At 40.9% G+C, this 13,227-nt stretch overlaps 1 protein-coding gene across 2 annotated transcripts in view; it reads left to right on the top strand.

Annotated features, from left to right (window-relative positions):
- The window catches only part of TEX10 (testis expressed 10), a 61,903-nt gene that overhangs the window by 21,409 nt on the left and 27,267 nt on the right, over positions 1-13,227 (top strand). For both annotated transcript variants that reach the window (XM_075416629.1, XM_075416627.1), the window contains exons 9-10: positions 3,006-3,181; positions 3,445-3,622. In XM_075416629.1, the coding sequence (XP_075272744.1) occupies positions 3,006-3,181; positions 3,445-3,622 (354 nt within the window). The remainder of the gene's footprint in view (positions 1-3,005; positions 3,182-3,444; positions 3,623-13,227) is intronic.

The following is a 13,227-nucleotide window of genomic DNA, read 5'->3' as shown; positions in this document are numbered from 1 at the left end:
TTCTGTGTGTTCAGTATCACTCAGTGGATGTCTTTTCCGTGAGCTTTTCCGGTCATTCCTTGGACCAGTCTAAATCAAGAGCAGCTGCAGCATCCTCTGGCAAGGAGTGACAAAGCTCAGCTGTCAGAAGACTGACTTCTTTGTTTTGATCCTGACTCCTTCTAGCTTCATTTGATACCAGCACCCACTTCTTCTGTGGGAAGAGAAGACAAACTTTTTATTCCCATCCGCCATTTGCATGTCAAGTGATTGGAGACCTCCAGACGCCCACTTCAGTTGTTTCCAGGCTTCTCCTACTGTTAAACACAGTTAATCTCTCTATGCAAGGGCCTGTCCGCTTATGTCATGGATACTTAGTGTCTTTAAAAAGTTTTTGGTGAGGCATTTTGTCAGGTCTTTTGAAAATGAAATAATTATCATCATTATGCTATTCTTGTTGACACCTTCAAAGACCCAGTTTGACTGTCTTGATTTACACTTGGCAGCTTCTTTCATGTAATCATAACTTTAGTAGTAAGCTGATGAAATGCTCTTGGTTTATAAATTATACTTGATTTGATAAGCGAGATTGTCAGAAAGTGTAGCCCACGAAATACAGGATTGGTCTATAAGACTGTTTCAGTTTGCAGTAGAAAAGGTAAATGGAAGCAGATCTGTAATGGAGGTTGTCAAGTTTTAAAGCTCAGCACCAAAGATGTTTAAAGGAAAGAAAAAACCTAATTAGTGAAGTTTCCTGAAGTATGAGCAGGCCAATTGATTGGATTGGGGAAGGAGGTCTGGAGAATCAAGTCATAAATACAGATGAAAATTTGTCTTAGGCTAGGGAAGAGCTTGTCCAAGTTTTTTTTTGCTGTTTCCTGACCGGCTTTTAGGGGGTGTTTATGGCAAGCAGTATTTCCAGAGAATGGGGAAGAAAGGAATTCAGAAGTAAACTGGTTTCATTCATGTTTTTCTGACAAGTAGGTTAGAAATAGCAATTCCTAAATGGCAAGCTGAATTATTTTTTCATAGGATGTGAAAATAGCAAAATCTTCTTAACCAACACACTATAGGATAAGGGAAGAAGTGGGTCTGAAACTAGGATGAATTCAGGTTGTCCTGAAAAGATTATTGTAATTAGTATCAAACACAAGGGATGGTCACAGTCCTCAGATATGGAAACAACAGTGCTGTAAACAAAATTGAGTTGAATACTGTCAAATGAATGCAAAAGAGGAGGATTAGATAAAATTTATTCCAGAGATTTGAGAAAACTGGTGTGTGAAAGTGCAGATAGTAAGAACTTTGACTGTTACCTTTACAGGCAAGTAATGCAATCTGGATTTGGTATGAAAGATGGCATCTCACTTAAAGACAGGAGTGAGTACAGTGGGATACAGTACATAAGTGACAACAATAAAACCGGAGGGAGTCTGCTTACACAGTTCCTCAGCTCTCTTGAAGCTGTATTTCATATTATCATTCATGACTGGCACACAAAGCAGGAGCGTGTCAATAGAAACTTTCTGGTGGCATGTAGTTCAGAAGAATTACCTGAACAGAGGAAATGAGAAATAAATCAGAAGAATTGGATTAGCTGAGAGAACGGTAGAAGTGGGAAGAGGTGTACTTGTGCAAAACAAAAATTAGTGTGCTTGGCAACTAACAGGATTTTTTTTTTTCCAAATGTAAAATTCAACCAGGCAGTTGCAAACAATAGCACTGTGATTGATCTTTCTTGCTCTGTATGCTGCCTGTGTACTAAGATTGTGGGGGGAAAAAGCAAGTGTAATTTTTAAAGATACTAAGCTGTAGCAGGAGATAAGTGGAAGTATTGTAATCTTTGAACAGGCTCATTTGATACCTCATTCAGTTGCCCTTATTAGTAGTTCCTTATGCCCAAGAGAGCCCAAACTGTAAGAGCTGCAGGGGCAACCTGAGCTGTGGATTCCTTCCACTTGTATTTGAATTGGCCAAAACACCTCAGCTGCGCTTGCTTGAGGCTCTGGGTGGAGTCAGTAGAAAGCTAGATGTTCCGGTAGAACAGGTAAGGTCTTGTGTAAAAAAAAAAAGCCTCTTTGTGTTTAGCAAATGAAGAATGGGGTCAGCTGAATGTGGTGAAATCTATGGGCCAGGTAGATGTACAGGGATATACCTGAGGGTGCTGAGAAAGTTGTCTCGTGAACATGAGGCTGCTGTTTGTCATCCGTGAAAAACCATGGGGACTGCGGGAGGTTCTGTAGGACTGGAAGAAGACTTACTAACCCATCTGGAAGAGAACCTAGGGAATTTCAGGCTGAGTCTCAACTCAGTCCCTGGAAAAATCATGCAGGCCTTTGCTTAGAATTAAGATCTGAACATGTGAAGGACAAGCAGGTAATTGGGAACAAGCTAGCACGTATGTAAGAGCAAGTGATGCTTCACCAACATGATAGCCTGCTGTGACAGACGGCTGCACGGCCAAGGGGAGAGTGTCTGACACAGTACGCTTTGTTAATAAGGTTGGTTGGTGCTGCGTTCCACCAGTTCCAGTTTTTCATTCTGCTTTAAGAGGTATCTGAATTGACAAACAAGATATCAACAAAGGTAGAATTGAATTTTAAAATCTGGTGTAAAGAGTAGTAGCTTGATTGGGGGGTTCGGTGGTAGGTGGTATTGAGGGTCTAGTAGTTTCATGGCTTGTTAGCCTGACTTACAACCCCTTAAATATAAACTGATAAAACTAATGAGAAATGGAGACATTGCTTTGCCAGCTTCTGGTCAGTTCACACAAATACTTTCTGAAAGAGCTGAAAATACGTGGTGCACAGCCAATGGATCAGATAAATAACTTCTGATGTAACTGTGGTAACTCACCAGTGTGCTCTGATCTTCTGGTGAAATACTCTCATCAAATCACAGTATCGGAGTTCATTGCAATTTAATTGTACCTGATGTTAAAAGCAACGTGGTCGAGACTGGAAAGAGTAAATTTGTGAGGGTTTTGTTTTGTTTTTTCCCCAACTAATTTCCCCTTCTTTCTTTAGAAGTCGAAGTAAAGTTCTGTCTCGTTGGCTGGCTGGCTTACCTCAGCAACTTGCTCTGCTTGGCTTGCGAAATCCGGAGCTCTCGAATCAGCTGATTGACATCATACATTCTGCTGCTTCTCGTTCGAACAAGGAACTATTACAAAGTTTACAAGCCACGGCTGCTCGGATATATGGTGAGACTTTCATGCTACAGCATGATGAATTTTGTCCCATCGCTTGGCAGGGGAGTTGCAATAGGTGGAAAATATTGGTGTTTCCTGGGGGAAAGGGGGGGCAGGGGTGGAGATCGGTTCAGCCCCTCGTAATAAAGGTTGAAATGGACTTTAATGGGATAGACGAGAAGCTTCCGCTTTTGCGAACCCACTTCTGGTGGTGTTGCTTCTCCCCCCCGCCCTGGCTCGCGTCGCTAACCGCCCATCCATCCCTGTGCCGGCAGATCCGCTGGACGGCACGCTGGTGCTGCTGCCGGCCGAGGCACAGCGGCGGCTGGTGCAGCTGGTGTACTTCCTGCCCTGCCTGCCGACGGGGCTGCTGGCTGGGCTCAGCCGCTGCTGCATCATGGGCCGGGTGTCCTCTGAGCTGGCCGCCACCCTCATCGGGATACTGCACATGAGGTACAGCGTCAACGGGCCGCTCGCGCCGCTGGTGGGGGACAGAAAATAAAGCAAAACCCAAATGCTGCCTCGTTAAGCGGGAGCACTGTTGCTGGTTTGCACGTGTAGCATGTGAGAATTGGCATCGTGGAGGAAGTTAGTGCGTCTGCCAAACTTTACTCCTACTTTTGCTTCGACTGGCTTCGCGCTGGCCGATCTTCTCCAAGGCTCAATAACCAGATCGTATCAGTTACCTGCAAGGCTACGCAGTGTTGCATGCCCTTGGCCCAGAACACCCATCGCTGGTGGTCTCTGTTCTGCCACTGATTGCAGCTTTTCCTTGTGAATAAGCTGACCTGACACTGTTTGTAGTGAAAAATAACCAACCAGCATGTATTCTCCACGTTCTGCTTGCTTTCAAATTTTTAAAACTCGTTTTTGCTATGATCACCATGCTTAGATAGCCAAATCATAGTTGCTAGGCAAGTGTCTTGTTAGAAATTATCCACGCTCTTGTTGGTTTTGTCCTGGCTTGAAAGAGGGTAAATTTGCCTGCGAAGTCAGGGAGAGAGGCTGCTGTTCCTCTGAAGTGAGTGGAAGGCTTGCTGGGATTTTACAAGAGTGTTCTGTTTTGCTGCTCCTGGAAAAAATTTGCTTGCTTTCTCCATTGCTCAATATTGTTGAACCTTGGATAAATAAGCAGGAATTAAGCATGTATGAATTATGCTTGAAGTGATTTTTTTTTTTCTCAATGCTTTTTGGAACTTCAGCAGTTTTTTATTAAAATATGACGCAACACAATGTATTGTCAAACACAGACCTGTTCATATTAGGTGTATAACATTTGAATAAGGTGACTAACATACAAAGTGATGGTGGTGAAATTTATAATATCCTATATATAATGCATTACTACTGTAAATACGAAATTCTGTCTAGCTTTGGGAAGGTGGACCTCAAATTTTATCTTAAAAGAAAGTTCTTTGGCATATACTGGAAATTCAGTAGCAAACTAACCAAATCAAATACAGTCATAAGCACTGAAGTGCTTATTTTGTTACTAGATCTTACTGGATTTTCAATGTGGGAGATTTTTACGGTAATAGTGTAACTGTTTTCTAAAGATTATCAGACAGCTGCAGGTGGTCTCTGGGCATTTGATCTTTTTGGCAGAAGATGCAAGAGGCAGCCAGAGCGTGGTTGTTCTTACCAAAAGTAGGTTACATCTTGACAACCGAGAAGGAGGAGCAATTTTTCATTTTGCAGAGATGCAAAGCAAGTTCTTATGGCATTTGGAACATGTTTGAAACTAAGTTGGATTGAGAGATTGTGGGTTATGTACCCAAGAAGTCAACGTGAAGTAACAAGATGAAAAAAAGAAAAGGTACTGATGTAGTTACACTAGTGCAGTTTCTTCTGTTGATCAGCCTTACCAGTCCTCCTTTCTGGAAGTTTACAAGTTTCGATGAAACTTGGAAAAGAGAAGTTACTCTTGACTGAGCGTTGTTTTTCTTTGATAAGGCTGTTGCCACCTCACTGAGTGGATTCAGTGTTAAAAACAGGAACTTGATCAGTTTTCTTTAGAAACACATCTGAAAATAATGCAAGGCATTGGAAGCATTGAAAGAAGTCTTTTATAGACAAAGTGAATGCAGCAGAATTTAAAATAATTTCTCACTTATATAACCAACTTTAAAAAATTGTACAAGTTTTACAGGGCTTATTTCAGTTGTGGGTCAGCTTGTCAATACATAGGTGAAATTTTGTGAAAGACTTTTTTTCTTACTGTGATTGTAGGTGTTTTTTGTTATCGGTAAGAACTTCATCCTAGGATGCCTTAAAGAATTAGAGAATGGAGATGATGTCAGAAATGTTAGTGGGAGCTGAAGGAGATGGGTTATCTTGTTTCTTGCCCCACCCCACCCCCCCAAAAAAAAACTGTGGAAGCCTGCAAAGACAGGGAGATACTTGTAACAATTCATATTAACTTCTTGAGAGCAAAGGAGTCTGATACATCTTTTTCCTTGGGGAAAAGAAGTTATACAGTTAAGGAAACAGTAGTAGCTTTTCTAGATCTGAACATTAGCTGAGCTTTATGAGTTTCATGACCTTCCATTGCACACAGGATACGTGAACTAATTTTCCATCTCTTCTCAGAAGAGCCAAGCTGGATTATCGTGTCCAGTTTTGTGGATTGCATTTAGATAATGATGTGGACAAACTGGATTGCGTTTAAGAGAGCAGACAGTGAATGATAATCTGTAAATTGTGATAATAGGGAATGACTGACAAATTGGCTTTGTTAGGCAAATAGACTGGGAAGGAGGGGGGAACTTGTCTTCGTGTGTGTAAAAGGGATGGGAGAACGCAGTTTTAGCAGGACTAGAAATATGGACCTTAAATATCAGAAAAATATTTGGTTGAGTGCTAGTAAAATTGTCTAATAGCAGAGATGCATACTGGAAGGGGGTAGAAAATATACTTCACAGGAGATACGTAAAATCAGGTTGGACAAAAGTATGTTAAAAGTCTTGAAGGAGGTAGAGGGACCAGGCAAGAGTTGTAAACGATTACCAGAAGTTGTGATTCTCAGAGTTAAACATCCAAATTTTGGAAATGCACAGTATCATAACCGAAAATGTGTCTTGCTTCAGTTCTGTGCCACCGTCACACTTTGTGTAGGTTTAGATGAGGATAGTTTTGCTTAAAGAAATGGATGCAAATCAGTCTGTCAGCAGATGCCATTTATGAGTAAACCCGATGTTGTCAGTAGATGGCACTGTGTTTCTTCCGTAATATTTGTGCTCTCTTTCGTGAGGGGGAAGTTTTTGTAAATTTGTTTTCTTCTAAGCCACCTGCTTGTCTGTTGTGCTTTAAATAGATTGCATTCAGTAGCGTCAGAGACTCACTGCTGTATTTGGTAATTGTTTTTAATTTCTTTAAAAGCCTTTATTTCCGCATTATTCTTGACTGGTAGAGCATTGTACATTCTTACGTGCGTCGGAGAATGCACATACATACCCATGTATATTTGCCAGGGAGAAGCTCCACTAAAGTGGATTTGATGAGACTACATATGGATGATAACAAGACTGTTGCAGTTATTTCAGGAACAATTATTATAAACTCAAGAAACTCATAGCTTGTGTGTAAACTATAAAAGTAGATAGTAAATTTATCCAGATGGCTTAAACCACAGTCTTGTCATGATACCAGACGGTAACATTAAATTATAATTATTACATAGTAACTTTTGGAATTTTTTGTTGGTTAGAAATGAATTTTTAAGACATTCAGTAGTTTCCACTTATTGGTTTTTCGCAGTGGTGAAATGATCAGGTGATCTGCTAGAGCTCTGCCAGGTGATCTGCTGGAGCTCACTAAGTGAGCTATGGTGAGCTCTGCATGCTGAAAATAAAGATGATGTTGATAGTATTGCCATATATAGAACATTTCTATAATGGGAGCATTTCTGAGCATGGGAGGGTAGTTATCAATACTGTTAATTATTAGGATGGTTCCTGTCATGCTCTTGGTCTGTATTCCCGAAGGCTTTACCACTTAGTGCAGGGCAAGGACTGTTCTGAAAACAAAGCTGAAATGCAGCCACCTCATTTTGCATGCTGGCAGTTAGCGGTATGAACATGGCCAGGCTTAAGCTAACTGGTCTTTGTGCCAAGGAACAGACCCTGCTGCTGTGTGGGTGCCTGGGACAGCTGCAGCTGGTGAGTTTCGGGTGAAACTGAGGGACACGGCGTTGTCTTGGCTTAATTTACCTGTTGTTCTCCTCTAGTACCTGCCTCGTACCTGTTGTGTGGGACCTGAGATGTAAGTAACTTTAATAAATCCAGGCGGGTAGGGTTCTGAGAGATGGAAGTGTGCCAAGGTTTTGGGGTATAAATCTTTCTTCCCATTCCTGTTCGTACACCAACAGGAGGAAAGGTGTGGAGCAATATGAGCGGACAATCTGTGACTTCAGACTGAGAGAAATGGGAGTTAGTGGCTTCTTGGAAAGAGATGAGTTTTCTGATTTAAGCCTCTGAAGAGCTTAAATTTACGGAGACAAATGGAATGTGTGGGAAGTATTTTAGAAAGTCTTTACAATTAATCTGCTGGATGGATTTTTCTGTGGTCTTTAGGTGGTACTACTTCGATATATTGAGATGAACCATTTGCCTTGATGCAGTGTCCCACATTTCTAAAAGAATAAACTTCAATATTTATTTTAATTCATGATTTATTGGAATAACTGGCAAGTACTCAAACAGTAGTTCTCTTCAAATTAAATATGAATGGTTATAGTGCTGGGTGGGAATATGTAACGTTTGGCAAGAGTGGACCTTTGATTTGAAATTCCAGTCTTAACTTCATCTTGATGGTGGAGTTCTGGCAGTTCCTTGAGGGTGTGTGTATGGGCAGGCAGACAATTCTCTCCAGGAAGTGAAGAAATGTGATAATTGTTGATGGCCTAGTAGGGATTAAGGTCGTAAACTTTAGCAGTATTACAGGTAGAGCTGGAAAGAAGTTTTTGGTGTAATCCCTCTGTGGCTACTTTCTACATTTGTGGGGCAGATGGGCTACTTCAGAATGGTTTTTAAAATACTTGAGGCATGTGCTTACTTTTTTGATACTTTTTGGAGGGCTGGCTTTGAGGCAAATCTTTTTGTCAAACATGGAAAGTATTAAATGTCGTAAATTCACCTTGTGTATTGTAGATTGTCTTGTCTGACAAAAGGGAGGTCTGTTTGCATACAAAAATCTGTACTGTAACAAGTTGCAGAGGAACAGCATTTGTCACCATTTGTCAGGCTCAATGTTTTTGTTTTACTTCTTAGTGACTTTATGGTGATTGAATGGCTGATACTGTTGCAAACACATTTCGTTTTTGCTTCACTTTTGTAGAAGGTAGGATATTTAAGATTAATATATGATCTGAATACTTACTGTGATGTACTCTGTGAAATATGGATTGAGAAACACAGACTATGAGACTGATCAAATATATAAACTAGGAAGTAGCTTGCTGACTTTATGGGAAAAGTTTTCTGTCTCCTCTTTAACATATCTTGAGGTACAAAATAAGGAAAACCTATTCAGCGTAATTGCAAAAATGCAATTTATGTGCCTTATTTATGCATCATAGTTATGATATTTTAGAACTTATCCATTGGAACAGTGTGTCTGGAAATTATTTCGCTGTAATAGAGAATTGGACAGATAATTTCACTGCCTAGATGTAAATTAACTCCAATTGTTTTTTGGCATTTCTCTCTTGAAGTAGAGTGTCCATAAATGAGATTTCCAATGGCTTCAAACAGCTATTTCTTATTCTTGTGGGGCTCTTTCCCTGCTGGGGTCTCTCAAAGAGTTGTTTTCTGTTCCTGTAGAAAAGGAGAAGGGCGAGGACCATATAAATAAAAGCTGAGCGCTCTCTCCCAGTGAGACATAAATTGTGTGGGAGTTTCTAGTCTTTGCAAGTTTGAGATAACTATGGGGGCAACTTGCATTCTACTTGTCGTAACTATAGACTCTTTCCTTAAGAGGTAGTGCCTTTTAAAATATTCTGTTGCTTTCGAGACAATGATGAAGGAGCTCGGCTGGTGTCTCATCAAGCAGCCAGATATGCTTGTTGGTTCCTGCTGTCCTCAGGAATCTGGTGTTTAGAAAGAACTGGGATGGTCATTTTAACATCTGTTTGGTATCAGGTGTAAAATTCAGTGTCTCCAAATACATTACCCAGAGATGTTTTAGGGTCATAATAGAGTTCAAAGTTTTCTATAGATATTTCCTCTGCAAGTAAATACTACTTTTACTTTAATAGTCATCTTTGTTATGTATCCTGCAACCTTTCACAGTATAGTATGAGGAGGCACAGAGAGAATACAAAATGGAGGTAGTGAAGAGCCTATATACTACTTCATTAAAGACTTATTGAATGCATTATTGTAGGCAAGAAAAAGAAAAACATGGTATTCCCAAGAAGTATTTGCAAGCTGGAGAGAACCTGGAGAGGATATTGTAACCCATTATTGTGAATAACAACACTGATGGAGCAGAGCAATTGAATACGATAATTCTCATATGAATGAAGTGTAGAAAAGATTACAGAACAGTATGACTTTTTAAAAAGAAAGACATAAATAAAATTAAAATTTTACCAAAATAAGCCAAGTTCTTATTTTAAGTGGGGGGGGGGGGGGGGGGGGGGAGAGAAGAAACACTTTCAAGTCATTACAAATGGTACAATGGAAAGCTGACTGTCAGGGTTTAGAGCAGGGCGGCAATAAACAGAGTGGCAGATGCTCTGTGTTAACCCTCGCTCTCCCACCAGGGGAAAGGAAAAAGGAGGAAAAGGGAGAGACACTTACAAATTGAATATAAAACCAACTTTACTAATAATATTAATAATAAGAGAAATAAAATACACAAAACCGATACTGAGTTTCCCGGAGTTGGGTGGGGGGGCGCTGGCGTCCCACCAGCAGCTGCCAGTCAGGCACCAGGCAGTCCTGGACTGGCTCAGCAGTAGATGGGAGCTGGACTCAGGAATGCACGGACTGGGATCTGGATCAGGATCGCAGGCAGGCCAATGAGCAGGGTCCTCTTCAGAAGGCGGCCATGGACGAGGAGAGCGAGACCCTCGTGATCCCCCAGCTTTAAACTGAGTATGATGTGCATGGCATGGAATACCTCGCTGGTCAGTATTGGGTCACCTGTCCTGTCCACCCCTACCTGCAAGTGCGACCCTTTACGACTCCTCACTTGAGGGACCTAAGAGGTCCACTGGTGACCTTGGCTGCTATAGTGACAATTATAAACAGGGGCCTTTTTCTGCATTCCTTTGCTACTGTTAGCTCAGTGTAACTATAAACATTAGGTGTTATCAGCTTTGGAGCAGATAGTGTCTGTAAAACATGCAGCCAGCTTTAGGAAAACACAGTTACTTAGAAGAAATTAGCTGTAAGGAAAAATCACTAAAAGAGAACCAGTTCTGGTTTAACCCAGACCAGGACATCAGCTCTGTACATCTTGGAGAATAAGCCGAAAAGCATACATGTATAGGAAGGTGTAGTAATTATGAATGGATTGCTAAGAAAAATATAAGAATATTAAGGTCTGTGTTCACTGCAAAGTGCTTTTGCTGGCTATGTTTTCACATCCCTCAATTTAGAAAAAAAAAAATGGAGGACATAAGTGTTAAAAAGGTAACAAAAAAGCCTAAGGCACTATTGAATATAAACTAAAAAGAAGAGTGTGCTTTCAAAATGCTGGCATTTCCCTGACAGGGTGTCACTGAGTATGAAGGGTAAAAGATTGATCTGTTTTCCTTGCTGCAGGATCACAAAGGATCCCTAGTTCTTGAGAACAGGATCCCGGGGTGGGTTACGGTGCGTTCCTTCATCCACATCTGGTCAGCAATTTTCCCTTTCCTTGCTCACCGTTTATGTAAAGGTGTCAGACATGAGAGAGGGAGAAGGCTAAGCTTGTGTCTAACTACACGGCCCTCTAAATTTGTCCCCAGGTGGTTGTTTGTGGCTTGATATTCCTAGCCAACGGGAAAAAAATTATGTTGGTGCACTGACGGTTGTACCAGTCAGTAATTGCTGTTTGCTTGTTAGTGAATGTTTCTTCTGATTTGTGATCTTGTTTATAATGTGTAAGCAGTTCTTTTCTTCAGACTACCTTTGCAACTGTGGAGCAAATGAGTAGCTGACAGGCTTACTTTTAACAATGCATAGCTCAAATTGTTGTTTTCTTAAAATAGGTTCATATTTTTCCCCAAATCCCTGGTAATTCCTTACAGATGTTTGTTGTCTTCAAATGGAAACAGTTGATCTGTCAAAAGAGATAACGAAAGTTAAAACAAAAAACTCACACTAACAAACCATTGCCTACATATGGTAACCTGTTAGAGAAAAAGGAAGACAAAAACTCTTCACTTGCTCTCAGAGTTTCTGTTGAGGACCTGTGGTACCTGGAGTGAAGTTGCTGTGAATGATGAGATGGGTACAGGGCTGGAGAAGCGTACAAAGGTTCGTTTTATTTAAAAGCGATTTCGACATAAGTTTGACAGTCTTGGTTTCCTGTCTCTTCAAGAACTGGGATGAAAACTGAGAGTGCTGATCCTCGTTGACAATGTAACACTAAACTGATTTAATTAAGTTGATCCAGGAACCTGAATTTATACTTCATTGCAGTTGCATTTCAATTTGATGGAAACTATTCTTCATTAAAGCTAAATGGGAATACACTATGCCAAAGCTGAGATAAATACTGGCACAGGGCTTTATAGTGTTTTAAAAGAACGTATTTTACAGTAGTGCAAATACATGCCTACACTGGGGGAAGGTGTTTTATATTTTTCTTCCACAAACATACAACAGTCTTAGTATGGTACTTGCACGTGGTTTTGCTCTTTCCAGTGTCTATTGTTGTTCATACACACACAGTTTCCTGAGAATGAGAACATGGGAGTGTTTGGGATATATTGCAACATACTTGCTAAGCTCTCTAGAATAGCTAATTCCATAATTGTTCCATAACCTCATATTTAACACATTTTTACATATAAGCACCGTTTTAAATGGTTGTCAGACAGCACTGTTGCTAGTTATGCAGCTAGGTATCTATGTAAAACATGAGGCGTTCGTGGCAGTCCTGTGAGGAGGCTGGCTAGAAGACAGCGGTGTTGTGCGGTGTTGTCCTGCTGTGGTTTTATTCAGCAGAGCGGTGTTCCTGGGCTCGGACAGTGACCCCTAATCAATGTGCTGAAGAATTGGAATGGTGTCCTCTTAGCTCTAGAGAAGGATGCTGCAGTATCTCTGTGGAAGTCCTCTGCTCCTGATAAGTACTGATCAGTAGCTGAACAGTTTTGTCTTGATAGATAAACTCTCTGGGCTGTTATTAGACTCACTGTGTTGAGAGGTCATAGATGGACAGGTAACAAAAATAGGAAGCTGAAAGAGAGAGGAAACCACTTCTTTACCCTCTTTCTGTCAAGCAGTACAGACTTTTTCTCAACACAACGCCTGATTGATCACAGTGGAAGATTGTGATAAGGGATATTGTCCTGCACACTAGTGCTCCTGGGTTGGTTAGGAAAACTCAGTCCTGTTTCATGCAGTGGAAACAACTTCTTTATGATCCTTGGTTGCAGTGTGATTATTTTGGCTGTTGTGGAAGAACCACTTTACTCTGCTTCTCATCTTTCCAAGGCCTAAACTAAATTCCTGGATAGGCAAAAAGAGCTCCTCAGCTGTATGTTGATGCACTGCAGAATAACAGAATGTGCACCTGGAAGGTGGTGACATGTCATCTTCAGACTGTAGGTAGATGAACTGACTGAATAACTTTGGCAAGAAAAAAAAAAAAGGTAGACTTGATTAGCTGCATGCTGCTATACTAAGTACTTTGATGTACTAAAGAACGTGAATGTTGTTAGTGGACTTTCTTATCTCTTTCTGGGTTGTTCCTGCATAGGCTGTACAGCCCAGTGCCAGCACAGATCTCCTGACCCTCCAGTGATGTCTGTGTTCTGATCAGTTAGTTCTACCCACCATTTCCTACCTTTAAACCAATGATCTCGTCATGTAGGGACATTCATTTGTACACTGTGGTTTCTGGAA

The sequence above is a fragment of the Opisthocomus hoazin genome, chromosome 3 (assembly GCF_030867145.1).
Source record: "Opisthocomus hoazin isolate bOpiHoa1 chromosome 3, bOpiHoa1.hap1, whole genome shotgun sequence".
NCBI lineage: Eukaryota > Metazoa > Chordata > Aves > Opisthocomiformes > Opisthocomidae > Opisthocomus > Opisthocomus hoazin.
This window is presented reverse-complemented; position numbering and strand designations above follow the sequence as displayed.